Source organism: Ammospiza nelsoni, chromosome 14, assembly GCF_027579445.1.
Source record: "Ammospiza nelsoni isolate bAmmNel1 chromosome 14, bAmmNel1.pri, whole genome shotgun sequence".
In the NCBI taxonomy this organism is placed as follows: domain Eukaryota; kingdom Metazoa; phylum Chordata; class Aves; order Passeriformes; family Passerellidae; genus Ammospiza; species Ammospiza nelsoni.
The window spans coordinates 3,287,949-3,314,292 of record NC_080646.1 but is presented as its reverse complement, the minus strand read 5'-3'; the positions used below and the strand labels follow the sequence as shown (position 1 = coordinate 3,314,292).

General features: G+C 44.3%; 1 protein-coding gene across 1 annotated transcript in view; it reads right to left on the bottom strand.

Annotated features, from left to right (window-relative positions):
- The window catches only part of ADAMTS17 (ADAM metallopeptidase with thrombospondin type 1 motif 17), a 151,214-nt gene that overhangs the window by 112,067 nt on the left and 12,803 nt on the right, over window positions 1–26,344 (bottom strand). The window contains exons 4-7 of the mRNA XM_059482237.1: window positions 18,942–19,114; window positions 10,442–10,525; window positions 9,947–10,104; window positions 3,911–3,954 (exon numbers count right to left, since the gene is read on the bottom strand). Coding sequence (XP_059338220.1) covers window positions 3,911–3,954; window positions 9,947–10,104; window positions 10,442–10,525; window positions 18,942–19,114 — 459 coding nt within the window. The remainder of the gene's footprint in view (window positions 1–3,910; window positions 3,955–9,946; window positions 10,105–10,441; window positions 10,526–18,941; window positions 19,115–26,344) is intronic.

The window sequence follows — 26,344 nt, the reverse complement described above, 5'->3', positions numbered from 1 at the left end:
ATAAAAATGTGCAGTCCCTTATTCAGGTGTTTTACATGGAATAAAAATCCTACTTGGAGACACAGACCACAGATCCTCTTTTGCCAAACCTGGGCATATTTTGAAATACTTTACTGCAATAAACAGCCAGTAGATGGGAATGTTTTTCTCCAAACACTGATTCACTTGTGGAAAGAGTCTGGAAAACTGTGTTTCTCAATCACCTCCACTCTGTGCTTGGTTTTCTCCAGGCAGCTATTCCTTCAGCTCAGCCTGCCCCTCTGCAGTACACACACTTACTCTGCTTTCTTTTCCCCAACATCAGGCCACAGAGGAGCCCATGTGACTGCAGCAGAGGCAAAGTCATTTTTAACCAGGGCAATTTAAGGATATTTAAGACACATTCTCATTTTCCCTTTCCCAATTCCACACTGCCCCCAATTTTATTATTAGCTGAATACAGGGAAGCTTCAGCCTGGATCTGGGGTAACATGTACACTGAGGAATGAAGGCCAAGCTTTGCCTTGAAATATGCAGGATCATTCCTAACTAACTGTAAAGCTGCTTATTTGGCACTGGCAGTGGAAATATTGAACGAAAGGGGCATTCTCAATCTGCTTATGTCACAGAAAGGTTGGATTCTGACAGTGTGCAAGGCTCCAAGCTGCAGCCTGATATTAATAGCAAGACATTAAACTGGCAGTTTGGCTGGCTGGGAGCAGCTCTGCTGGAACAGAGATTGTTCTGCAGGAAACGGCAGCTCTGGGTGAGGGATGAGCCCGAAGCAGACTCAGGAATTGTGACTGGTGTGTGACAAGGCTGTGTCACACCAAGAGAACCTTCCTGTCAAACTGAGGAGTGGATCCCACAGCAGGGCTGTTGAAACACCACAGTTCCACACAGGAATATTGTTTTCCTTCTGTCCACCTCCTCTGGAATCCACCCATTCCCAGGCCTACCTTACCCAACCAAGTAGGGCAATGAGCATTAACAAACAATTTCTCACACAAACATGGTTCTGTTCCACTGGGGTATCACCCCAAGACACACATACACATTTTCTCCATTTTTGAGCTTGTTTCTGCCATTATGTAACCCTCCACACTACCCTGGCAGCTGGGCCAAGAAAATTTGAACCAAGTCCCCAGAGCAACTGGTTTCAGTGAGGGGCCCTGCCAGAACACAAATACAAACCTCCTGCTGCTGCTTTCTTGCTGGGTCTGCATGGCAGGCAAAGATTCCAGACAGGTTTTTCAATATGGATCTTCCAGAGCACAAATGAACACCTCTTATGAGCCATTTAAACTTCATAATCCCACTTCCCAACAACAGCTGGGTCTCAAGGCTTCCACCAGGGTAAGTTCTTATTTCTCACAATGTAAAGAAAATCAAGGCATTGTCACTGAAAATAACATTACCTACAGCACTCTGAGTCCTCTTATTTCAGGACATATAATCCAACAGATTCCTTAGAGTCTCTTGAACATGACTAAGCAACATTAGATTCTAGAATTGTACTACATCACATCCCCAAGAACCCCACACTCTTTACAGGAGACCACCCTCAGCCATGCAATCTCCTGTAGCTTTGCACTCAAAATCCTCATTTCACAGAGGTAGACAGAAGCATTCAGAATGCAAGTGACTTGCCAAATGTCACAAAATAAGTCTGTGCCAGAGCTGGGAATAGAAATCAGGAGTCTAAGAGTCCAGATTCTCTGCCTTATATAGAGCAGCAGTCTCCTGGTTTAGGAGCACTCATTGCATTTACAGGATGGCAGCATTGGCATTGCAAGGGCCACCCTCAGCCATAAGCAGGTGTAAAAACACACATGAATCTGCTGAGATGTTCTTCTTCTGTTCAGTGTAAAGCAAGAAATGAAAGCAAGCTGCTGTTTTGAGGACTTTGGGGAGTGCAGCAACCTCAGCATAACCACTAAGACCAAACCTGATGTCACTCCTGGACTCATTTCTTGGTCCCACAGGCAGCCCTGCTGATTTGGGAGGGGTATCTGGGAGCTGGAGTGATAAACAGGAATCTGGCTACAGCAGAGATGGTTGAAACACCAAGATAAACCTTCCTAAGCCAGAATGGAGGATCAATGGGCATCCACCTGTACAATTGTTGCAGACCTATTAAGCCCAAGCCCAAGCCATGTTACACTGCTGCTCATGTCACCCAGGTGTGTGCACATGGCATGGAAGCCTGGCTATTAAAAACCTATCTGCAACTGACACCTGCTTTACCCAATCCTGACAAAGGAGGACAACCAGAGAATGTCTGGCATGGTTAAAATTCAGTACTCCCAACACTACCACTTTCTCAAACCAGCTGTGTGTCACAAAAGAACATTAATTAATTTATTCTTCCTCTGCCATGAAAAAAATCCAAATGGCACAACAGGGCCAAATGGGGCACAGAAAATGCATAAGTGAAGATATAAGTGCTTTGCTGCCACATAATCAAACTGTCAGAGGAGAAGGTAGGAAAAGCAGGACTGAAGAGAGCAGAGGCCAGACTGGTTTTGTCCCAGGAATATTCACTCTCTAAATATCTTGGAAAACTGTGCTGGAAAGAGTAACAAGTGAGTTTAATCTTCATTGCTGTGATCTACTACTTTCTCCACTGCAGCCACAGTGTGCAGCAAGCAGCAGCACAAGAAATAATTTGGGTATTGTAAGAACAGAAAAGAAGTCATAAAAATATTTCCTTAGTCATGCTGTCTCTGGTAATATAATTCCCTGAATAGAGATCTTCAACAATATTCTCTTTAAATATGGAAAGAGCTCTGACTTTAGTCAGCATGTGTCTTCCATCAGCTTCTCTTTTTTTTTTTAACTTCTTTATTGTATCTTACCACAGCCACCTCCAGGTGCAGGCACACAGTGTAAAAACCTTCCTCAGTGGAAGTGTGTTTTCCATTGGACACAGAATAAACACACTGTGAGGGATTCCAAATGGAAAAAGCTTGGACACAGAGGCCAGTCCTTGCTCATAGGTATGTATCCTCCAGCTCTGTATCTCCTCCTTTCACCTGATCCCCCCACCAGAGAGGGAAGGAGCTGCATTCCAAGATGAGCCTTCCACAGGGCTCCTGCTGAAGGCACTTCCCTCCCTGCTCTGCATCACCCACTGCCCACAATCCCTGCAAGTGTCTCCCTGAACACTGGGGTGTAAGTACAGCAGAAAATTAGGATCCATCCCAAGTTTATTCAGAATGGAGGATGAGAGGCCACCTGACTTTGAGGCAAGTTTAAAAAAGTTCATGCTATCATCACAGAGAGGATGTTGAGCTGTGCCTCCAAACACTGCTGCCACTGTGGGGATTAAAAAAAAACAAACCAGGAGAACACTGTGAAGGTTACTGCTACCTGAGTGAAATAAATAAACCAAGTATTTAATGTGTGGGATGTAAGGACCCTGTGTATGCAGGCTTTGGACACAAGTAAAGGCGGTTAGGAAGTAGGAGGAGCAGGAGGCTGAAAAGAAGATTTAAGTTGGCTTTCCCACAATGAGGTATTCTTCTCCAGTGTCTGAGTGCCAGCTTGATCTGGGAATGTCACAATGGTTCTTACAATGGGAAATACACTCCTTAGCTAGGAAATTCTTGTTTGAGGTGAGAGAATTGAAAGGAACATTATACAGACACACCAAGAGGCAGTTTCTTCTGCATCCACTCCAAAGAAGCAGAAATACTCAAGAATAACTCCTGAACGCAGAGACCTCCGGGCTTAGGAGGGGTTAAAATTTAATGGCTTATTTCTAGCTCATACTAATCCATATCTGCATCACAGAGGTACACAGAACAGCAAAACCAACATGACAGCAAAACCAACATGACAGCAAACCAAGGGGTGAAATATTGCCCAGAACACCCCTCTTAGCACAGAGGTGCCTATCAAAATCCCCTCCCCTGCCTCTTGCACTTACCCACAGTGTCACAAGGCTCGTCTTTGTGCACGCAGAAATCTGTCCTAGAAAGGAAAACAGAACAGAAGTGAAATGTATCCTGTGCCTCCAGAGCAGGGAGAAGCAGTGGTGCATGACTCACATATCATGGGTGTTGAGGTCTGGGATTTTGTAAGGCTGCTGTGCAGTGTACACGATGACAACGCAGATAGCAGCCCTGATTGCTACTGAGATTACAGAGAATTATGTGAATCAGCCCCATCATCAGACTTAAGATCAGCACCTAAACCAGCCCTGCCTCAGTCTGTGATGTCTGATTTATTCCACAACTGGATTAAAACTGAAGCTCCTTCCACAAGAGAATTGTAACAATAAGGAGCAGACACCCTGTGATGCACCCTAAAAGACAGGGGGAGTAGGAGATGTGTGAAGGCACAGAACTAATAATATGTACCCAGAAATTCTCAATTCTTCACTAGAATAGAAAAGAACATGAAAAAAGCAGGACTAAACAGAGAAAGACAGATGTTGACACAAAAGAAGGAGAATTTCAGGATTTTCCTGGTAATGGGTAAATTGGCTTCAGCTAAACTTATTACACTCAGATTTGCCATGTTATGGTTCAAATCCAACACGGAGAGGTTCAAGAGACTCCATTTGTTCCCCACATCTCATCAAGGCAGGAGAAGATACTACAGATGCCAGTGGCACCCACGAATCAGCCAGGGATCCAAGGAGCTGTATTAAACAGAATAAAAGCCTTGAAGCTCACCATCAAAGCACTGACATTTCATGTGAGATTTAGTACACGAGGTTCCTCATGACAGAAAAACAAGTGTGTGTGTGTGGGGAGAAGTATTTTATAACTAAATTAATATCTTGAATGCATTTCAAGAAGTACTTAGGCCTAAACTTTTAGGAGCTCTCTTCACCAGGGCTGCTTTGCAGTGCAATCCACCATGAAGAGGAGTTGCAGAGAAACATCACGTGTGCTAAAACATTTCAGAAGTTCTTTAAGCCAAGGGAAGCTGAGGAACTGTAGTCTCCATCACCTTGGCTTTCCCCAGCCTGGGAGGAGGCAAGAGAATCCCATTGGTACATTTGGAGTGTGCCATTTGAAATGCCTGAGTCCCCTTGGGGTTTGCAGTGTAAGAGTTTGGCAGGAGAAAGATCAAAAACACTTTGAGAAAGATAAATACTTAGAAAAAGAAAATACTTAGAAGAAATATAAAAATAGATAAATATTAAAAGCGCTCTTTCCTTGAAGAAAGTTATGAAACTAGGGTTTATAGGAAAAGAGATTTAAGGCCCAGGACTGTGGCTGATGAATCCAGACCCTCCACACCAAACTCCTTTGAAAGCCACAAATCAAGCTGTCAAGGGCTTGGAAGGAGAGCACAAACAGCCATTCCCAGCTCTCGTTCAGCACATACTGAAAACCAACCATGCTTCAGTGCAGAAAAACCATAACAACCATCAAAGTGTTAAAAAAATCAGACAGGAACCAACCAAAAATCGGAAGCTACGACCACACACCAGCCCCAGCTTTCATTTTTCACTGCAGCCTGTGTCTCAACACCTTGGCATTGCAGCCTTCCCAAGGAAGACTAATGACAGTCTCCTGACAGAGCTGGCACCAGCGCGCCTGCTCGGCTTCCCAGAGTCAGCTTGACAGAGGTTTATTTAAGGACTTATTATGTTATATAAACTGCTAAATCAAACAGATGCTTTTCTTGTGACAACAGATAGCTGAACTATTAGTGGATGGCAGGAGGCCACAGCTAGGAAAGCCTTTCTCTCCCTCCAGAGCCTGTCCAGCCCTGCAAATAACGCACAGAATTTCTGCTGCTCACACTGTCCCACACCAAAAGGTGTCTGGCACTTTCTGGCAGCTCCACAGAGGAATTACCACCATGCCAGCAAATAAGGGGTCAGTAAATGATCCAGCACACCTTGCAGACTCTCCTACAGAGGTAGAACAACCATTGTGTGTGAAGAGAGTGCTGTGGGGCTGTTTGGTCAGGGAAAGGGTTGAAGCACATCAGCAGCAGAATTGGACATCGCTGGCAAATCAAGTAAAAAACCTGCTCAGCCCATCCTTAAAACTGTGATAAACACAAGACCAAGAGACTCCATCTTCTATTCAAATACACCAGGATTTAAACCATCTGGATCATTGCAAATATTTTATCCCAAAACTGTGTGGCCAAACAGAAAAGCACATCCAGACCTTTAGTCACAAACCAGCTTGGTGTGTCTCAGTCTGCTTCCAAAGGCAAGGGCACACCTCATCACAAAGCCCATGCTGAAACTCCTACAGTCCTTCCCTGGCAGCCAGAGGGAGAACACTGCATGGAAAGGTGTTGAGAGTGATCTGTCTCACCCGTGGCTCAGTCACACCTGTGATTTAAATGGCTCCATCCTGGCACCTGACACTGATCTGCTTTTCAAAAGGTTTCAGTCACAGTTGTCTCTCTGGCACATTTTTGAGCTCAGCTGCATGGGTAATTTTGAAGTGAGAGCTTGACATGACTGATACTATAATGACACTCAACAATGCAGGAAAGGTATTTTAATATTTATTGCATGTGCAAAGGTCTCTTACCACAGAGACACAGTCCTGTTAGCAGAATTTTTTACAGAGCTGTGTTGAAATAAAACTCTTACTGCAGGAGCTGCAGCTCAAGTCCAACATCTGACCTTATCACACAAGGTCTTGGATAATCAACATTGAAATCACAGCTCTAGCTGTGAACTAGTTTTACTCTTCACTTTTAGCCATTGACTGAATCAAGCAGGACACAAGTTCTCATCCTGTGACCTGTGAAATTCTCAGTCATTATCATGGGTGGTACCCAGCAGAGGTTTCCACTAGCAGAGTACAACAATTCTCAAAAAATGACAACAATTTAGTTCTTTTGTTCAATAAAAACAGCCAAAAGAGCTCAGAACTCCTCCTACAGTCACTCTTCCATCTGGCTCCCACCAACTGGAAAAAAATACCTAACTGTGCTAAGCTGAACTCTGCAATTCAAGTCCTTCCTGTGAGAAAGAAGGACAGAAGTTGAACTGTGCAACAGGAATAAGAAGCATTCTGTTAAGTGGCCATTCCCAGCATCCTTCAAAGGACATCTTTCGACCAATCTAACCCTGCAGGGTCATAAAGTTAAAGGACACAGGAAACTGGTACAGTGCAGAACCTGCCAAAATAAACTTTCCACATCCATAGGTACATTCAGCAGCACTATGTGCCCAGTTTCCTCCATGCACAGTGAATTCCTCCATTTGCCCATTTAATGGGAAGGCAAAGAGCTGGAGAAGTGTGGAAGGGAGGACCAGGCTGTAAATGGAACAACTACACCACTGTGTCAGGAGAAAACAAGTCTTTGCTTAAAGACAGCTCTGAATTCTGCTCCTGTCAGTGCTGGGACACTCTTTGCTCTGCTATCACATCACCTACAGTCTAATAGCTGACCCAAACACCTCCAGCCAGGAGCTGGGATAACATCAGTGTGCCTGAAGATTTCCCAGGAATGCAAAAGGCAGAGGGATCAAGAGAGGGAATGTGTTTCAAATGAGACATGCTTGTAAAATCACTAAGACACAGATTCTGCAGACAGAAGTTATTCTTGTCAGCTGTCTGGTAAAATATGAAGTACACTATCCAAAGATGCTAGAGACTTGAATTTCTGCAAGTTCAAAACCAGAATCTAAATGAGAAAATTGTGATGGTTATAGAGACCACAACACTATATTCAGCTGTGGCAGATTATTCCCACTGTCTCACTTATTTACTGAGCTGGACAATGCATCTTATTCCACAGGCACAGTATGTCCCTTACCTGGAACTCAGGTGGATACCTTAAATCCCACAAGAGGAATATTTGCCACCTACATAATCTACTTTTGCATACAAACGAGGGTATGGGAAACATCACTTAGAGGTGAAGTTTCAAAAGGCAAGAGTGCCTTGGTGTTTCAAATGAACCCAGCCAGACTGGAACCACAGGGATTTCTTCAGCTTGACCCCAAAGAATCTGTTTCTAGTCCTTAAAGCAGCTGCAGCTGCTGAAAATTCAGCTTCTGCTTTTCCTGGCGCAATTGCTCGTGCTGGACATGCTGCTGCTCCCACTCCTCTACCACTGGTCCATCTGTACAGTCTGGGGAGGGTCCAGGGACACACACACACACATTTCCAAAGCCAAGAGGAGAAAAATGCATTTCCCTGACACAGGCATGGGGCTGCTGGCCCAGAAGCCCTCCAAGCAATGCAGCATCCTCCATGCAGCAGAAGCAGGATGGGTTAAGGATGACAGGACAAGCAAGAAGGGTGGAAAGACTCCAAGTGCACACTGCAGCCAAAAATGCTGCTGCTGTGCACAGCCATGTGCTCCCTGGCCTGAACCTTCTCACCAAAGCTGAATCTGGTTTCTAACCCAACCAAACCTGAACTTTCCCAGCTATTCCCACTGCCAAACCCTGCAAATCCACAGAACAATTCCTCCTACCAATTCTTTTACAGTTCTTCCTCAGAAGCCTGAGTCCAGCTCATTTAGCCTGACATTATGCATTCAGTTTTGAGAGCAGCAGAGATGAAATGCTCGGCTCATTCCCCCCACCCTGTGCTCAGAGCCCATCAGAAGAGATTCCCTCTGCCTCACTTGTCATGCAGGACAACTGGATACCCAGATGAGGTTAACAAAAATGTTAGTTATTTATTTAGGCCCTGATCCAGTGGAGCACATGCTTGACTACAACCAGGATGTGCAGCCAGTTGACTTCAAAGGAACTATTCCCCCTGTCTAAACTGTTAAATATCTGCACAAGTGCCTGGTGCACTGCAGTGAATACAGAGGAGGGAGCAGGGTTTGGGGGAGCTGCACACACGTCTGGGGAGGAGAGTGCTCAGGAACTTTGCTGGCTTCATGCCCTGCTCACCAGCTCTTGCACTGAACACTCACCAGAATCCCATGGACAGTTTGCAGTGGGGCTGTTAACACAAATCTAACACTGGAGATTATTGCAATCAGGATGGCAGTTTATACAAAAACATGTATTTCTACTTAAATTGTTGGCAGAGAAAAGAAGTGAAAGAGGTGAGTAATATTGAACTGCAATACAGATATTTCCTGTCTCAAACTGGGGGACAAGGGGGTAGGAAGTAGTGTTTTTCTAGCACCATTACACCATAATTTTGTGCTCACTTTCATTATTCAGAGATCACTTCTGTAAAAATTAATATTTTTACATCTTAAAGGATGCAAAAAACTTAAAACACCACGAATGTGCTGTTCAGAATTTGTAGTAACTGTGAGGAACATGGGACATGCATTGTATTGTGAAGTTGAGCTCAGATAGTTAGAGAAAAAAGATTGCTGTCCCTAAACACCCTTTTTCTTGCTTTATCTGATGTGTTTGACAGATCAGTAAGTTCAGAATTACAAAGTGCAAAGAATTTTGATCAAATATTTCTGTAAAGATCATTTCACATCTGAAATAAATGCATGAGTTTTCAAATACACAAACCAATCAGAATGACATCCCTCCTCTACCTCAGTTGTGATAGAGGAGAGTTGTTAAAGTGGTTATTTCTTCAGGTAAAGAGAGAAAAAATTAATTTAGTTTATGGTATTTCTCTCCCTCTTTCTTTAGGAGATAACTCCCTGCCCACTGCTGCCACACTCTCTGCTCAGCTGATTCACCCCTAACTGCACACAGAGCACCTGAGCTCAGCTGTGTTCAGTTCCACACCTGCCTTCTCCTAGGAAGAAGGGCTCCAAAACCTCCCTGTTTTTTCCACTCCTACCAGCTGGGGTGAGGAAAAAGCCCCCCTGTGCTACAGCCACGTCCTGACCCTGACTGTGACACCTTGGCTCAAAGGGAGAGATGCTTTTGTACAACCTTGTTAAGAATGCACAAAACCAACACAGAGCACTTTCACCTGAGCCACCTGAGCAGCAAATATGTCATCTTCCTCTTACATTTCTGCCTGACCAGATAACCCCATCACTGGCCATGGGCATTACTGGCTGTAACAAAAACCAGACCTTCCCATACCTGGTCACAAAAACAGCAGCATCCACAGGAGGGGTGTCATCCCTGGCACCAGGAACCTGGTTGTTACCAAGGTATTTTGCCCCACCATATTCTTCATTTTGCCACTGACAGAAGCTCTCCAGAGATCTCTCTCCATGATGCCCGATGGACAACTTTGCCTTTGGGAAAAAAAAAAAAAAAATATATATATATATATATATAAAAGTAGAAATTATTATCCCCAGTGTTTAGATAAAGCATCAGACCTCTCTGTAACAGCTAACTTCATACTGGTTTGCAGCTACAAGCAGACAGCCTTACCAGGAAGGATAAATAAAAGGATTCTGGTTCCTTTCACTCCCACAGCCCCTGTACTTCCCACCTTTAATGCTGCCTGGTGAAGTGGAACGGGCAACTCCTCACAGTTTGTGATGCTGAGGCCCCACATCCCCCTCCCAGCCTGTGGGACAGCACAGAGCAGTTCCAGGAGCAGGAGAGAAAGGGGCTGGGACTCACAGGGCGACTGTGGAGCAGGACTAGCTTGGTCACTCGAATGTTGACTTTAATTCCCAGGCTTTGATGCTGGAACATGTTGTACACCTGTCAAAAAGCAAAGAAAAACATCCAAAGCTTATTAGTAGAAATATCAAGACCTAGTAATAGTAGAAGAAACTAATTGTGACTAAAGTTAGACATTTCTCCTTTTAAAAATTTACACAAAAACTCCCCCCACATGGATTGTGCTACTACACTCAATAAAATAAAGAATATTTAAGAGTTGCTGCGATAAGGAGAAAAATATTCCAAAGGAGCTCTAAAGATAAAGTCTCAGGAGCATGGACATACGTTATGAAGCATTCAACTACCATGGATCTTCAGCATTTAAATATCAGAGATATCTGAATGCAAGATGAAATAATGGCGTGTTTTAGACTTCAGGAAATAGAATGGAAAAGCAATTTCCCTCTGTTATTTTCATATCTTATATAAGAGAATAGTAATAAGGCAGCACATAATGACACAAGCCTCAGGAAATACAAAAATAGCACCGGAAACTACCTTACTACTTTCTCCAGATTTTGCATTCCAGCTCAGATACTTCACCTCATTTTTATAGGTTAGAACATAAGATCTTAATTGATCCCAGGATTTTATTCCACCCGTTTCTCAGTGTACAAATGTTTTAACTAGACACTATCAAAAAGGTGAGGGAAGGGTTTATTTCAAAAGGTGTAAAAGGCCACATAAAAGGCCTTGGGTGAATATTGTATCCCCTACTTGGTCAAAAAAACCAAAATCAAGACCAGTGAAGTGAGACTCCTGACAAATGAGAGGCAGGTTTGGCCCCAGGTAAGCAATATTCCTTGCTCACTGCTCCTTTGGCTACAAGCATCACCCAGGCTCAGAAATTTCCTACAGCAAACCTCAGACACGAGCACATCTTGCACATCATGCTTTCAACGCTTGGTATTTTTCCTATTTGTGCAAATGTTCAGGAATGTGCTCAGTGGAAGAAGCTCTCCAGTGTTTGTGGTTGGATTTAAGCACACACATAAATGTTTCCTACACTTTAGGCACAGATTGCAAGACAGAGCTACTCAGTGTTTGACCCAGTGACCTTCAGCTGAGCACAAGGAGCCACTTCTGTACCCTGGGGCTGGTGTACAAGTGCACACAAGGGCTGGCACTATTTGCTCAGCCTGGAGATGTGCTGGGAGAGCACTTCAGGCCTCTCTCTACAGACCTGGCAGGGATAAACTTGACATTTGCACAGAAGGGCTCTGACAGATGACCCCTGTGTAAGTGGAGATCTGCTGCACCACTACAGAGGCTGACAAACACTCTCTGGGATGGATGGAGGGATGGATGGATGGATGGATGGATGGATGGATGGATGGATGGATGGATGGATGGATCTTTGGTTTCCCAGCTCCCCACTAGCTCTGGCCATCCCATGAAGTTCCCACTCATGACATGAGAATAATCCCAGCAAACAGGTCCTTACCACTGAGCCTGCTGGGTGCTGGTGCTTGGCTTCCCATCAGAGCAGCCAAGCTGCCTCCAGAGCCAGCACAGACAAATCCAAACACCACTGATTCCAAAGGCTGTTTGCCCTGACAAAACTTGCCCACCAAGCACCAGCTGCTGGACAGTTCAGGATGGCATCTTGAAAGCTGCCAGCCCTTCCTCTTTTCCTATTGTGCTCTCTATCCCAAAGATAATTCTGACTGCACTTTTATTCCCATCCACCAGTGATATCAGCAGCAATTGGACACTAAACCAAAAAAAAGTCCCTGGGAGTGCAAGAGGCTTCACTTTGCTTGTTTATTCAAGCTTTGTTTGCTTATTTTCTTAAATGAAGGCCAAAGGAGCCCCAGGCTGATGGTATTGCCTTGAAGGAACATTAACCTTTCCCTCTGAGAGGGATATCACTTAACAGTAACAGGCAACACACACTTGGAGAAAATTTAATTCGCCGATTAAAGTAATTTGTATACAGAGAAAAAAAAAAAAGATAAATTGAAACAACACCTTCCCCATACGTCATCTTTACTCCTGCATTCCTGACTCCTTCCCCCTCACCCAGAGCCAGGCAGGTGGATGGGGAATGGGGACTGTCCTCTGGAACAGCTCTCTCTGCTGCTCCCTCCTCACACTTTTGCCCTGTTGCAGGATGGATCCTCTCCATGGGCTGCAGTTCCCATCAGGAGATCCTGCTCCAGCACAGGCTCCTCACCTCAGGTCACAGTGCTGGGCACAGCCAGCTGCCCCACCATGGTCTCCCCACAGGCTGGAGGGCACCTCTGCTCCAGCACCAGGAGCTCCTCATCCTCCTGCTCTCACCTGGGTTTTTCCCCCACTTTTTTCCACCATTCAGCTTTTTCCTCCTCTTTTGAAGACATTTTCACAGAGGCCTCCCCAGCTCTCCTGCCAGGCTCTGCTGTGCCCTGTGGGGAGGGCTGGGAGCATCCATGTCCAGCATGAGGCAGCTCTGGGTCTCAGCCCCACTCAGCACTGTCCTTTCAGAGGGAAACTTCTCTCAGATCATGAGCTTTAAGGCTAGAAGTAACCCCATAGAGAAGGCAAACTGACTTTTAAATGACTTGATAAAAAAATATGAGCCTGACACAGCTCAGGTTGTTCCCAGCTGGATTTAAAGCAGGCTGTGCCAGGTAAGTTGTGCCCAGAGGAAGCATCATCACAGGATCCAGCTGAATTTAAAATAAAACGATTCAAATACATAGGTCTTTCCTGCTAAGAATGGAATTCCATCATGGCAGCAAGAACCTTCTGCCTTTCTCACCCAGCCAACAAGAAAACCAAACCCCAGAGACTCAGTGTGTCTGAGTTGTTCCACATTACATCCAAGTGTCCACCTGCAGCACGTGCCAGGTTGGGGGGTGGGATAACTGGTACCAGGCCATGAGGAATGGGATTTCCCACTGCAGATGTTCTCAAGATTTCCTGCTGCACAGACAGAGAGACTGACTCACAGACACCTCCCTGCCCCCTCCCAACACCAAGGGCCACCCTTCCTCAAGCCTGCAATTGCATCACACCCTTCAGGCTGCTGTGACTGCTTCCAACAGGGGAAAAGTAAAAATATTTGGGTGGTTTAGGACCTTTTAATAAAACAAGGCAGCTGGGAACAGAAGTGTCAGCTGCATGAAACTCTGCCATGGAGAGTGCAGAGTTTACTTGTTTAGAACATCACCACAAGTGGCAGAAAGCAGCTTGGATGGAAAAGAAATGGAGGTTCTGGATCACTGGGATGAAAGGAAGGGATGGCAAAAGTGGTCAATGTGACTGAAGTGTTGTGGGTGCCCTGCTGCAGGGGAGCTTCTTCACTTCTGCACTGACTTCTCTGTGTGGAGTCATCAGAAGTAGGGTGAGCTCTGGAAACAGAAGATATGGTAAGGAACGATAACAACAGGCAGAAAAAATGGAAGGGGAAGTGCAGTAGAACAAGAAGAGAATAAAGCCTGTCTCTGGCATCTCCCCCTTCACCTGCATTTCTCTGACAGAGCTTTACTGTGCAGAATGCCCTAAAGAAAACAGGAAAGCTTCAAGGCTGAACCATCCTCCTCTGTTTGCATTCCTCCTGCCTTTCCTTCTCCCCTCAGCTCTGACATGGAAGGGGCAGAACAAATGCAGTTCTGGCATAAGCTGTGCAGGCCTGCCCCAGCACGCACAAAGCAAACACAGACATAAGGAATTGGGCTCAGAGAGGAACTAAACTACATCATTTAATTTTTTTTTTAAATTCTCAAGAGCTTCCTCTGCAGGTGGACGGTGGGAGGGAGATGTGTGTCTTTCAGATGTTTTGGAGTTTAGAACAGCAACCCTGGGGGTAAATTGACTTTTTTTCCCTTTTTTCTTCCCTGAGCACTGCACTCAAGCAGGAGCCTTCCCATTGCCTTGGCTGCTGGATGAGGTTTGGACAGCAGAAGCCTTAGTCAGGTTACTGAGGCTGTCTTTCTCTTGTTTTGAAAAGTGCTATAGGATTTCTAACACCCACCTAAAGCCAAGCTTTCAAATTACTCCTTTAAACATTATGAAAAAGAACATATTCATAGCTTTTTATAAGATACAGTTGACATAACTCCTTCTCCTGGGGCTGCTGGAGCAAAAAGAGAAATCTGCAGACAGTGATGAAACACTCAGATCCTTTTCCCTTACTTTCCCTTATGTCCCTGTTCTCATCATGAAAATTCCAGACCAAGGTAAGGGAGCTCATTATCAGTGGCAGCTCTGGAGCCTTTATGTGCCAGCCCTCAAGAGCACAGACATATAAATCCATCAATGCAAGCATGATAAAAATGATTTTATCTGCTTTTTTAACATAAAAAACCCTCACAGGGGAAATCCAAAATGAAAAACAATCTGTGGAGCGTAAAACTCAGGCTTCAGAGAGTAAAACAGTATCATTCCTAAAGAACAACATAAGAATTTTCCCTCTTAATGACATCCAAAAGATCACTAACTTCAAGTTCCTGCTTGCTGCTGCAAAGAGCTTCCACAGTAATCTCATGGCTTAGCAACAGCTGCAGGAGAACTGACACACACTGCAGAAAATCTCCCTCCACACTGCACTCTCAGGGAAAAAGGCAAGCTCCAAACCAAGCCACAGTTGTAATTTATTGCAAAACCCAAAAAAATACACTTAGGGGACAAAAAAAACCAAACCCAAACCAACCCATTTTTTTTTTTAGGTTTTCAAACCCATAGAAAGCAGCTGTTAAACGACTGTGTTGTGGTCTTGGAAATTCAGAAATTCAGATGTCTCTGTCTCCAAATGCTCTGAGGGTCAGTCTGGGTGGGACTGGGTTTGCAAAGTCAGCTCTGCACTCTGCAAGGAGCCAACATCCACAACTCCCTGCTCAGAGCCTGCCTGGAAACAGCCACTCCTCATCCTCAGCCACACAACAGCCATGGACTGGACTTTCCAAAGGCTCTCATCCCCATTTATCACCACTTGAACCAGTTATCTCCAGAACCAGAAAGCTGAAAACCTAAACCATGAAAACCAGACACAGCAGAGACCAGTGCAGTTTCTAGAATCTCCTTTTTCATTTACTGGTCACTTCTTTCAGATGAAAAGCAACCACAAGAGCAAACAAAAGCACAGAACTCCTGCAAGAACAGAACATCCACCCTCACAGCTCCACGTGGATGAAATGCACTGAGAAATTAGCTGCCAGCAGAATGGGTGAGCAAAATAAGCATGTTTTAAAGCTGGATTTACCACAAAGGCACTTGGGAATGGAATTCAGAGGAAGTTCTGAACACTGGTCACTACAGAAGGAGGACATGAACAGGAGATGCTCTCAAGCCAAAGGTGAGACAAGAACTGGAATGCAAACACTGCAACAAAGCTCAGTAACAAGGGAGTTTAACCTAGAAAAAGAGATCAGCACCTATATCTAAGTAGGTGGTTTTGCATCCCCACAGCTCTGCTGGTATTGCTCCCTGTCCATGTTCTTCCATTCCTCACTGCCTTGCTAAGGCTGCAGCTGTGCATGGTGGCATTTGACAACAACTTCAGCACCTGTTTGGAAAATAGTGCTGAATCAAACACCTTGCCAGAAAACAAGAAAAGATTTCTTTTTAGCAGTGGTGACTTGAAAAAAGCCAACTCAAATCCCTGGAGCCCTGCTTGTTCCTACTCATACATTACAGAGCACCTTAGAGGGAAATTCTTCCATGATCTTGGAAAAACCTGTCTTATAATTTCAAGCATTAGTTTAGTAAATGGAAGAGCTTGCTCCTCTACAGTGACATTCACAAAAAACAAGTACTTTTAATGTGAATCCACTCTCTGTTCAGGGGCATGGAACTACAGAATAACATTAAAAACACAGCATTTGCTACATGAAGTGCTACCTGTTATTTCTGGGTTCCAAAATGGGTTTGCTGTGCTTTTAAGCTGTTATTCTAGAAGAGGGTGGTGGGGTTTTTTCCTCTAAGATTCTCATTTACCAAGGGAGCAATAAACCCATATTTTGTAATGCTGACTTTTTCCTCCTTCAGAAATTCTTGTAACATAAATAGATATTAAATACTTTAAGGCAGATCACTTTATTTAAAATGTCTATAAATATAAAATGCATTAATAAGACCTCTTAATGCTTGTTTTGTGGTTTGACAGTAAACGTAATGGCTTACAGAGAGGAGTTAAGTTAATATACCCCTGACCAGTAATGTTCTATTTGCTTAAATGCAAGCACCCAAGCCAAAATTAACATTCTGGTTTCTTTTAGAGGCAGCCTGCCATCCTGCAGTATAGCTGAATAAGCACTGCCTAATATCATGGGGCAAATCCTGTCCCCCAGCTAACAGACACCCAAGGCTGACAGAAACAAAGATCCAAGCAGCCAAGAGCTTGGCTTAAGGCCTCCCCAAACCTCATGATTATCTCTCTGAAATACATTTTTCTGAATTATCCTTCAGCTTCTTTTCCTGTGATGAAGGTCAGCTTTCATTACACAAATGTAACATAAAAATGCCATTTGATTCTCTGAATTCCACCTGGTTTTATCACCACAGAATAAAAGATTTATGCAGTGATGCCATCTCTGTGTTTGCCTATCCTTAGTCCTCTCTATCTTTTGGTCTTGCAGTCACTCTCAAGCCTTCCTTCAAACCTGAAAAATGTTCCTCAGAGCGTGGGAATGTAGGTGGCTGAGGGAGAGACCCTCCCATTGCCCCTGTGAAGGCTGAAGAGCTGAAACATGACTTCAGATCCTATCAGACATCAGAAAAACCTCACAGCAGTGAGCCCCCAGGAGCAATGACTTAACAGTGGGAAGCATTTCAGCTGGACCTTGCACCTGAGGAGATGTCACATGAACGTGTTCCTCATCCAAGAGTCCTCTCCATGTGCTCTCTCTGGTGTCCAATAAAGGGGTGAGCTCACCCTACAGCATCAGAACCCAGCTTAAAAGCCCATCAGCCTAATCCACAGGAAACTAACCTTCAATATTTGTTTAATAGATGGGTTTAGAGAAGCCAGCCCATCTCTGAGCACCTCCCCATACAGATTTAGTCACACCTGGCAAGCTGATGTTGCTGAGATGTTCTGCAGCACCTCAGCCTGGACAGACATCATTCAAAGACCCACAGCCACCTTTTGTTTAGGACTTGGTCCATCAGTCTGTTCATCCCTAACCATCTTCACAGGCTGAAAAAGCTGCACAACACAGACATCCCCAATGGCCACAGTGAAATCATTGACCTGCTGGCATGAGGGTCATCAAAAGTAACTGCAGAGCCACAGTGGAGCCTAATCAAGTGACAACTGGGAGGCCAAATAAAAGGGAGAGGAAGGGACATAGAAAAGCAGCTCATTAATGCAAAAGACTAATCAAACTCCCTACTCAGTCAGCCTCCAGGAGGGCTCTCTCACACCAGTGCTTGATGAAGGAACACAAGACCTCTTAAAAAGCTGTTGTTCCATAGCTGGTTTATGCTGAGCATCCATCTCTTCACTGGAAGCATGACCAGGCAATTACTGCTCAGGACTGTTATTTTTTCCCAAGCCAATTTGCTGCTCATAAACACCAGCAGAGGCACAGTGAGGAGAATGAGCTGTTCCTGGATATTACAATAGCATGGGCAAAGGAACATGAGCTTCCTCCAAGACTTTCTTGTGCAAATGCCTCTGCAAGGACCCCTGCAGCCTCTGAGCAGAGTTTTCCATGTCTACATCCAATTTAGCCATTACCTCCTTAGTGGCACTGCCAACAGCTGAGTGAGCATTCCCTGTGGGAGGCTTTGTGTTCCCTTATCAGCTGAGCCAGAAGGCCTCTCTACAGGGACAGCTCACAAATTAACACCCACACTTCCCAAGAGCCTGCAATTTCCAAAGATTCCCCTCACTCCAAAATATATCCCTAGGATTTCTAGAATGATTTTCAAGCCCAATTCCACCAACAACTCATAGGTATGATCAGCATCACTTCATGCAGCTCTGGGTGAAAAGAATGGGATCAGCCAGCAGTTTGGTCATGAGTTTGCCACATTTTCTACATCAAGGGAAGCAGCCATTTTCATTGTGTAAAAATCAGAGACAAAAATCATTTTGGACTTAAAGCCAGGTCTTCTGCTGGAAAGCAATATGACTGCTGGCTTTAACTGCCTAGAACAATGAGCCATATCTTTTGTGAAACAGGTGTGGCAGAGGAATCTTTAGGAACCCAAGAAACATGTCAGACAAGACCCTCCTCCAAGGTAAACCACAGCAGCACCAAAAGCCTGGTAGAAAACACCACTCCTGAACCACTATTTCCTATGTGAAAACTTACATTTTCAGTTTTGAAAAATGGGGTTTTATTGTGGCAAATACCAGGAATAACACAAGTGGAGAAGGGGCACATAACACAAGAAAACCAAAACCTTTTCTCATACCTGAAGGTCAAACCAGTTGTTGATTTCTGCTGCCAAGTCAGCTTTATCCGACCCTGGATATGTCCTGCTTATTCTTGTTTCCTCTTTGAAGAGTAAAATGCCTACTTACCATATTCATAACAGTGAGGATGAACCTTTGGGCAGCCTCAGCTCCATGGTACTGCACCATGTCAGCATCTGCCACCACCAGCGTCTCCACCGTGTACTCGCTGGTGAGGCGGATCGCGTTCCTCCGCTCCCGCCAGTCGCTCGTGGCCTTCACCTTCTTCTGCCTCTTCTTTTCTGAAAGGTCAAAGTGCCTTTTAAGGCTGGCAGATCATAACAAAACACTCCCAGCCTTTTCACCAAACACCCTGGTGTGTATTCAGGTTGTAACAACCTTTAAATTGAAGTGTTCTTGGCTGGTTAAAGAAGAGGTTGCATTGCAGGTACGTGTGTGCCCCTGGGTGCGAGAACAGCAGATGATGTGACAAAACATAAGTTCGGGAAAAAGAAAAAATTAACTAACTCAAATAAAAATGTTACAGATAAGTTAAACCTTCCTTCCTACCAACTAAAGGACTGATGTATTAATAATTTGTCTTCTTCTAAGCTGAAAGGTGAACTGTGTTTCACAGGCAGATGTTCAAAGCAGCTGAGCCATGACCAAAGGAGAAATTAAGTTCAGATATGAATTCAAACCTGCTCACTTCACGGCAGCCACAAAATTGTGTTCATGTTTTAAATTGTAAAAAGAAAGAAGCAAATGAAGTAATTAAAAGAAATTTATTCTTGCAATAAGAAACAGACTTCTAAGATTCACTGAAATGATCTCTGCTTACTGTTCCACCTGTGATACTGACACTGCTATTACTATTGATTTTTTCCTGTGGAAAAGGGAACAGAACACATAAGTCCTGAAACAGCACAAACACAACATTCAGTGCAAAACTGACATGGGACAGAGCCTAATGGATGGTCAGACAAATCCCTCTTATGTCACACAACACGTGCTGCTCGCTCCCCAGAGCAGAGAATCACTTTTTAATTTTCTCTAGATTTACCCTGAGACCCTCTCTGAGCAAAGCAGCAGCCAGAGCTGAGCTGGTGTTCACTGATCCTGATTTTCCACAGCCTGTTTACCAGCTCCCTGACATAATTCAGCTTGAATTTCCCTTCTTTCCCAGATCATCAGCTTTTCCTGACTGACCCTCCTGCATTCAGGGTGACAAACCCCATCAGCTGCAAGCCCCCCAAAGCCCACCTGAAATGGACTCCCTGCCTTCATCCATTCATGCATTTTCTGCCTTGTCAATATGCACATTTCACCACGTCCATCCCATCTCCTCATTCCTGGCTTTCTTCAGTCATCCAGTACAATTCTGCACGTGCTTTTTCTGCCCAAGGCATCAACTGTCAACACTTGGTACATATTTTAAACTGAGAAAACAACCATGAAATTTGATTTTTTTTAAGAGAGTTTGGAAACATCCCCCTGGGTTGAAAGAGACAGACAGGAGTCTATGGACAAGAAAAAAAAATGAAAATGGGGGGTGATCATAAATTATGGAAGCTGCATGCCAGCAGCAAAGATGAAAATAACCAAGTTTCAAGGCTTGTTTTCACATAGGCTGCATGGCAAAGCTGCCCCAGAGCAGAGGATCTCTATAATAAAAATAAAATAAATAAAATTTAAAATATTGAAATACAAGAAAAAGCAAGAAACAAGGAGAGCTGAATGCACCTTTGATTTGCCAGCTATGAGATGGAGATGATTTCAAACTCTTGTGGAACAGCTCACATGTTTGTGTGTTACTTTATTTCTTTCATTCTATTCATTTCCCATCCCTCCATCTGCACAGCAGCACATCTTTAGCTACAGGTAGTCAACATTATCATTCAAATACCAAAGAGAAATCAAAGAAAAAAGAAAAGGTGAATTATTTCAGTAAAAACACTGACATTTTGGGTCTTACTGCTATCAGTCAGAACCTTCCTGAAAACAGCAGCATTTCCCCATCAAATTCTTGTTCTGGCAATCCCCTAATAAATGTTTCCAGGTGGTACAAATCTCATACCTGTAGAGAAGTTCTTACGGAGGGGCTAAGCCTTGATTCAGCTAAGTCTTGGCCTGGCATTGAATGAGCTGTGTAAAAAAGTTTAAGTGGAACAAAAATATTGGATTTCTCCGGTTTTTCCCTTAAAAATCTCTTTTTGGTGAGAAAGAAGACATTGTGTCAGAGGAGGAACTGACTCTGCTGGACTGGAGCTCACTCTGGGGAGAAGAGGCCATGCCATGGTCATTTGCCAGTGTGGTCTCTCCTCCAGGGGCAGGCGAAGGAATTGGCACCTCTGCAGCAGAACAAAACTCTGCAAGCTGTGACTCCTGGAGAGCAGCAGCCAAAGGGGCTCCTGGCAGAGGGCTGGGCAGCCTTGCTTCACACACAGCCTCTGGGCCCCCTTCTCCCTGTGGGCTGGCTGCTTTCCACCAGTGCTTGGGATTGGAGGATGTGTGTGGAAAACCAGCACCCCACAGGCTGCCTGGAAACACAGCCAGAGTGACCTGACAGGAGAATCCAGGCTCCTGCTCTTACCTCCCCTTCACACTGCCCAAGTGTAATTTACCTGCACCTAAAACAGACAACAGGACTCGAGGGAGCCCACAAAGAGCTCAGGAGGTCACTGCTGCACCCTCCACAACAGGCACAGCAGCACCAGCTACTTAAAAAAAGAGAGGTTGTTCAAGTTTGTAGCTCCTGCATAGGGTAAATTGTTTTGTCATTTCTGTCCACTTTCACAGTGGTCTCTCTTTGCATCCTCCTGCCTACCACAAATGCAAATAATTTTCCAGAATAATCAAGCACATAGAGAAAAGAAGGCATTTGCATGGCTGAACCACAACAAAGAGAAAGGAAACGCATGTCCTGTATCACAGATGTTTGATGAAGAGAAAGATCCAAAACCAGCAGGAAAAATCCTCATTAAGTGCACTTGCAGCTCATACCTGAAAGTCAGTCAGTTTTATGGAGGTATCCAAAAAATAAAAATACCCCGTCTCTAGAGCCTCACTTCAGAAACAAGCCAGCACAGAGAAGTCTCATTCCTGCCCTGCAAGATTTATGGACCATGGGCAGAGAATCCCTCCATGAGTGCATGAAACCCCAAACTAAAATAAACATCAGCCATTAAACCAAGGATTAAATGCTTGGTGGATTCTTTATTTGAACAAACTGATGTTACAAATTTTGTGGTGCAGATGTCAAGTGTTAGTGTGAAGGCATAAGAGGCCATAAACCACGGGCAGGAGCTGTCAGAGGAGTTTACATTGCAGGGAGCACACAGCACATGATTTTAGGAGTCAGGTGTTCCCTGCTTAAGAGGTCAGAGAATTTAGTATGAAATATGAGCTGAAAGAGCCAATCTACAACACAGCACGTACATGCTGCAGGTGACTGGGCACAGGGGACATTACTCTTTGGCCAGTCACTCTGAGAGTGCGTTATGCAGTCTATTGGACCAAAAAATCCACAAAATTCAGGACTGTGAGGTGAAGGGAGAAGGGTGAAACAGCCCCAGATCCTCAGCAAAAAATGGCTGTGACACTGCACAAGTTCATTAGGTGACTTTCATTTACCCTTGCCTGGCTCACCACCTTCCAAGCCACATGATCACACCACGTCCTGCAGGCTTTGAAGTCTCCCTCAGAATGGGAAGCAGCAGAGTCCCCACTGTGATCAGAAGCACAACAAGGCTCTTCTGAGGCCTCTGTAGAAAACTCCTGACGTTCAGTGCTTTTTATGGCAACTCAACAGATGTGCAATTCCAGAGCAACCGCCCCAAATGACCTTTTCCTATTACACACCAAAAGCACTGTCTAGCACTGTCTGGCTTTTGGCAGATTCTTGCTGTAAGTGCAGAGTCCTTTCCTGTTCCTCCTACCTCCCTTCCAACTGTATTTCCCAGACTCATCTAAAAGCAACATCTTCTCCTACAGCCTTCCATTATTTTTCCTGCCTGATCTTTCCCTTTGTAATTTTAGCTACCTCATTCTTGTCAAACCCACTGACGGTTTCTGGATGCTGTTCAACAAAAGCCACAAATAAAAGTTAAACTGCAGAATCCTTTCTGCAAGGCCAGATTTCTCCTTAGAAGCTCTTTTCTATTGCAGCCTTAAAAACCCTCTCCAGCTCTTCCTCAGGAGCCCTTTGCTCCCTTCCCTCCTCCCATGACCCCTTTAACATCTCCCCATACCCTTGATGGAGGGCAAGCTCTGTTATACCATGTCCTGTTATTTCAGCAGCATAAAAAAGAAGAGAGGGCATCCAAGTGGGGCAAACAGCTAAAATTAATTCTCCCTAAGCCCCAGGAATTTCCAGAGAACCTCTGACTGGTACTCACATTAGGCAGGTTTTATTAGCTTCACCTAAAAGTAAAAATCATCACCTCTCCAAAGCAAAACAGAAAGAAAAGGGAGATCCTGCACACAAACCAAGCCTAGAAATTAGAGGAAGGAAAATCTTGAGGTGTATTCTTACTACTCAACCTAAAACCCTGTGTCACTGCCGAATTATCAGAGGGACAGGATGCCACAAAATGTCCCTGGTAGCAGCAGCAGGAGAGAAGCACCTCTCAAAAGGTGATTAATCACAGACAGGGAGCCCCTTTGCCTCTGCCAGGATGCAGCACAAGAATTATCTCTGTACCCTGGCCTGTTATATCTCCACCAAAACCTTGGAATTTCAGATTTACCACAGCCAGCTGATGCCAGAGGATTGCCTGAAGTTCAGGAATTACAAATGGTTGCTTATTGAAAGAACAGCTGATTACAGACTGAGAGCTGTCCTCTCATTTTTAATGCTCTGTCCTACAAAACTGCATCTCCAGTTTCTCTCTAACTGGAATGGCAAAATCAGGCATCAACTGCTAGCAAAAATTATTGCAGAGCAGAATGATCCATTATTCCCTAATTCACCTTCCAAAAATGGCCTTGTTTTGCTTTGGGGTTTTTTTTGTTTATTTTTTTTCTCCCAAACAGTCACTTTCATACTAAATCACAAGTTCATGACTATTTCTCTGGCAAAGCAGCAAACAAGAACTTGAGACAGAAGTCATGAACTCTGAGCTGCATCTCAAAACACCACAGATTTTGCTGCAAGGATTGTTATCCAAGCTAATCTGTGGCTTGGACATACCAGTTAAAACCTTATTCTTCTGCAAAACAAACTCAGTCATCAACACAACTCATGAGGGCTTTGTTTTAATGGCAGGTCAGGATAAGCACTGTGATCTCTGCTCAAGGGTTCAATTTATCACCAGGATTCAGAGAGTCAGTCCCACCTCCTGGATTGTGCACACCCATGTGCCATGGAAAGGACACTTTCCTGGTGGCACAAACAAGGACTCATGGCACATAAATAAAACAATTTAGTGGAGCAGGAGCAGGCACAGTGAGCATGGCTTGAGCTATGGACAGTGATAACATGGAAGAAGCAAAGACACCTAAAAGATGAGCAATCCACCTTAGTCCAGGAACTAACTCTCTGCTTTTCTAGCCAGAATGAAATCTAATCATGAATATATGACCATGGAATATCCATGAATGTCCTGAGACAAGGACAGTGGACACTGACAATGGAGCTCATCACCACCTGCCAGGCTGGATTTCAATGCCAACCAGCACTCAGCTTTATCAGGAACCAAGCAAAGGAGCAGCACAGCTGCTCTGGAAAGGAAAGAAATCCATCCACTATGTACATTTACATTTCCTTTTTGTGTCTCTTTTTGGCCTTGACAGCAGAGGGAGGAGAACCTGGAGTCCCTCTCACTCCTCATGATCCACACTGAGGGAATCATCCAGAACAGACCTGCAGTAAAGCCTCACCTGCCACAAGTGATGGAAAAGGACACTTCTGAGTGCCAGACTGCTGCAGGAGGCTGCTGTTTACCAGCCATGAGGAAACAATCACAGGCTTGCAGGGAAAACCCAGACTCCCCGTCAGGAAGAGAAGGGACCTGGAAAAACCAAGGGATTTATCCACAGAAGTGAGACACACTCCCATGGGCACAGTGCTGAGTTCCTGATACAGGGAATCCTCCTGTGCTTGCAAACACTTAATCACATTACATCTTCTGTGGAGCCCATTGTTGAAATCTGCTTTAATTCTCCAACAGCTGCTTCCTAATATGGACTAATACAGGTTGCATTACATCTCTCTATTTTTAGTGCACATGTTTTTGGCCATAACAACTGCTCTTTCAGGCCAAGTCAAACCTGCAGAGAAAACACAGCTAGGAGACAATGATTAAAGATGGGGAAATGCAACCTAGCAGTAACATGTGTTTAAGATTTATACCTGCTCAGGGAAAGCATTCCCTACATTTGATACCTGTACACCAGCACTTACTTAAATTATTACCAGCTTTGATAAATTGTTAAAACAGGTTGCAAAGTAACTGTGCAGAGAAGCAACACGTTGTTATTTTGTGAATTAAAATATTGATCTTCCTGTTATTTCACTGTATGTGCAGCACATTTGCATGAAAGGAAAACTGGTTCATTTAAACTGACAAAAGGGTTTAAAGCAAACCCACATTTAAGAGTAATTTATGAGGTCTATATCATAAACATGAAATAACAACCTTCTGTCCAAAGACAAGCTGCTCTCTCTTGTGCTCCTGGACTGTATTTTATATCAAATCCTTCCTATGTAAGGAGACTTTAATACATCACTGGAGACCTTTGGAGAAGTTGTAACAGAACTTACTTTTCCTGAAGAAACAGAAAGCTTTATGACATGGTTAGAGGAGATTCCTATGCTTTCACAACAGGCTTTGATTCTGTCTTGAACACTGGTACCTTCTCAAAAGTAAGAAAAACTGTATTGTTTTCCTATTCATAGACTCTGATGGCAAAGAAAACATGCAAATCTCAGTAAATAGTTAAACTACTGTTGTTCCATGATAGTTCAGAAAAATAACCCATTTACTGCAGCTGAGGCTGTGGTGGATATTGTCACATGGAAACATTTATTATATGTCCCAAGCTCACAGAGAGAGGACAATGAAAGAAGCTCTATCTCAGAGGTTGGGCACTGCAAAAATCATGTATGATGCCTTAAAAAGAGATCTTTCTCTCCTGCCTGGCTCTTCTGCAGGGAAACTTACTTGTATCTATTAAAGCCTGCAAACAAAACTCCCTTTGACTCCACTCTCTCCATAGCAAAACCACTCATCCAGGACCTTTGACAAGCAAGTTGTCAGAGCTGGTGTTTAAAGTGAGAGCAGGGTGTGACAGGAGCTGTGTGCAGATGCTGCCCAGTGTCCAGAGATGAGAGGTGTTTCCCATCACTGCTGTGGAGCTGTTTCCCCCGTTCCTCACCACTCCCTGCTCAGAGCAAGTGAAACCCAACCTTCCCTTCCTTCCCCCTCACTGCATGTGCACCTGGGAACCTTTTAAAAGGTTTTGTGTTTGCCTCACAGGGGCTCATGTTCATGCCTGAGCAGAAATGTGCATTGTGACTTGAACTCTCTCTC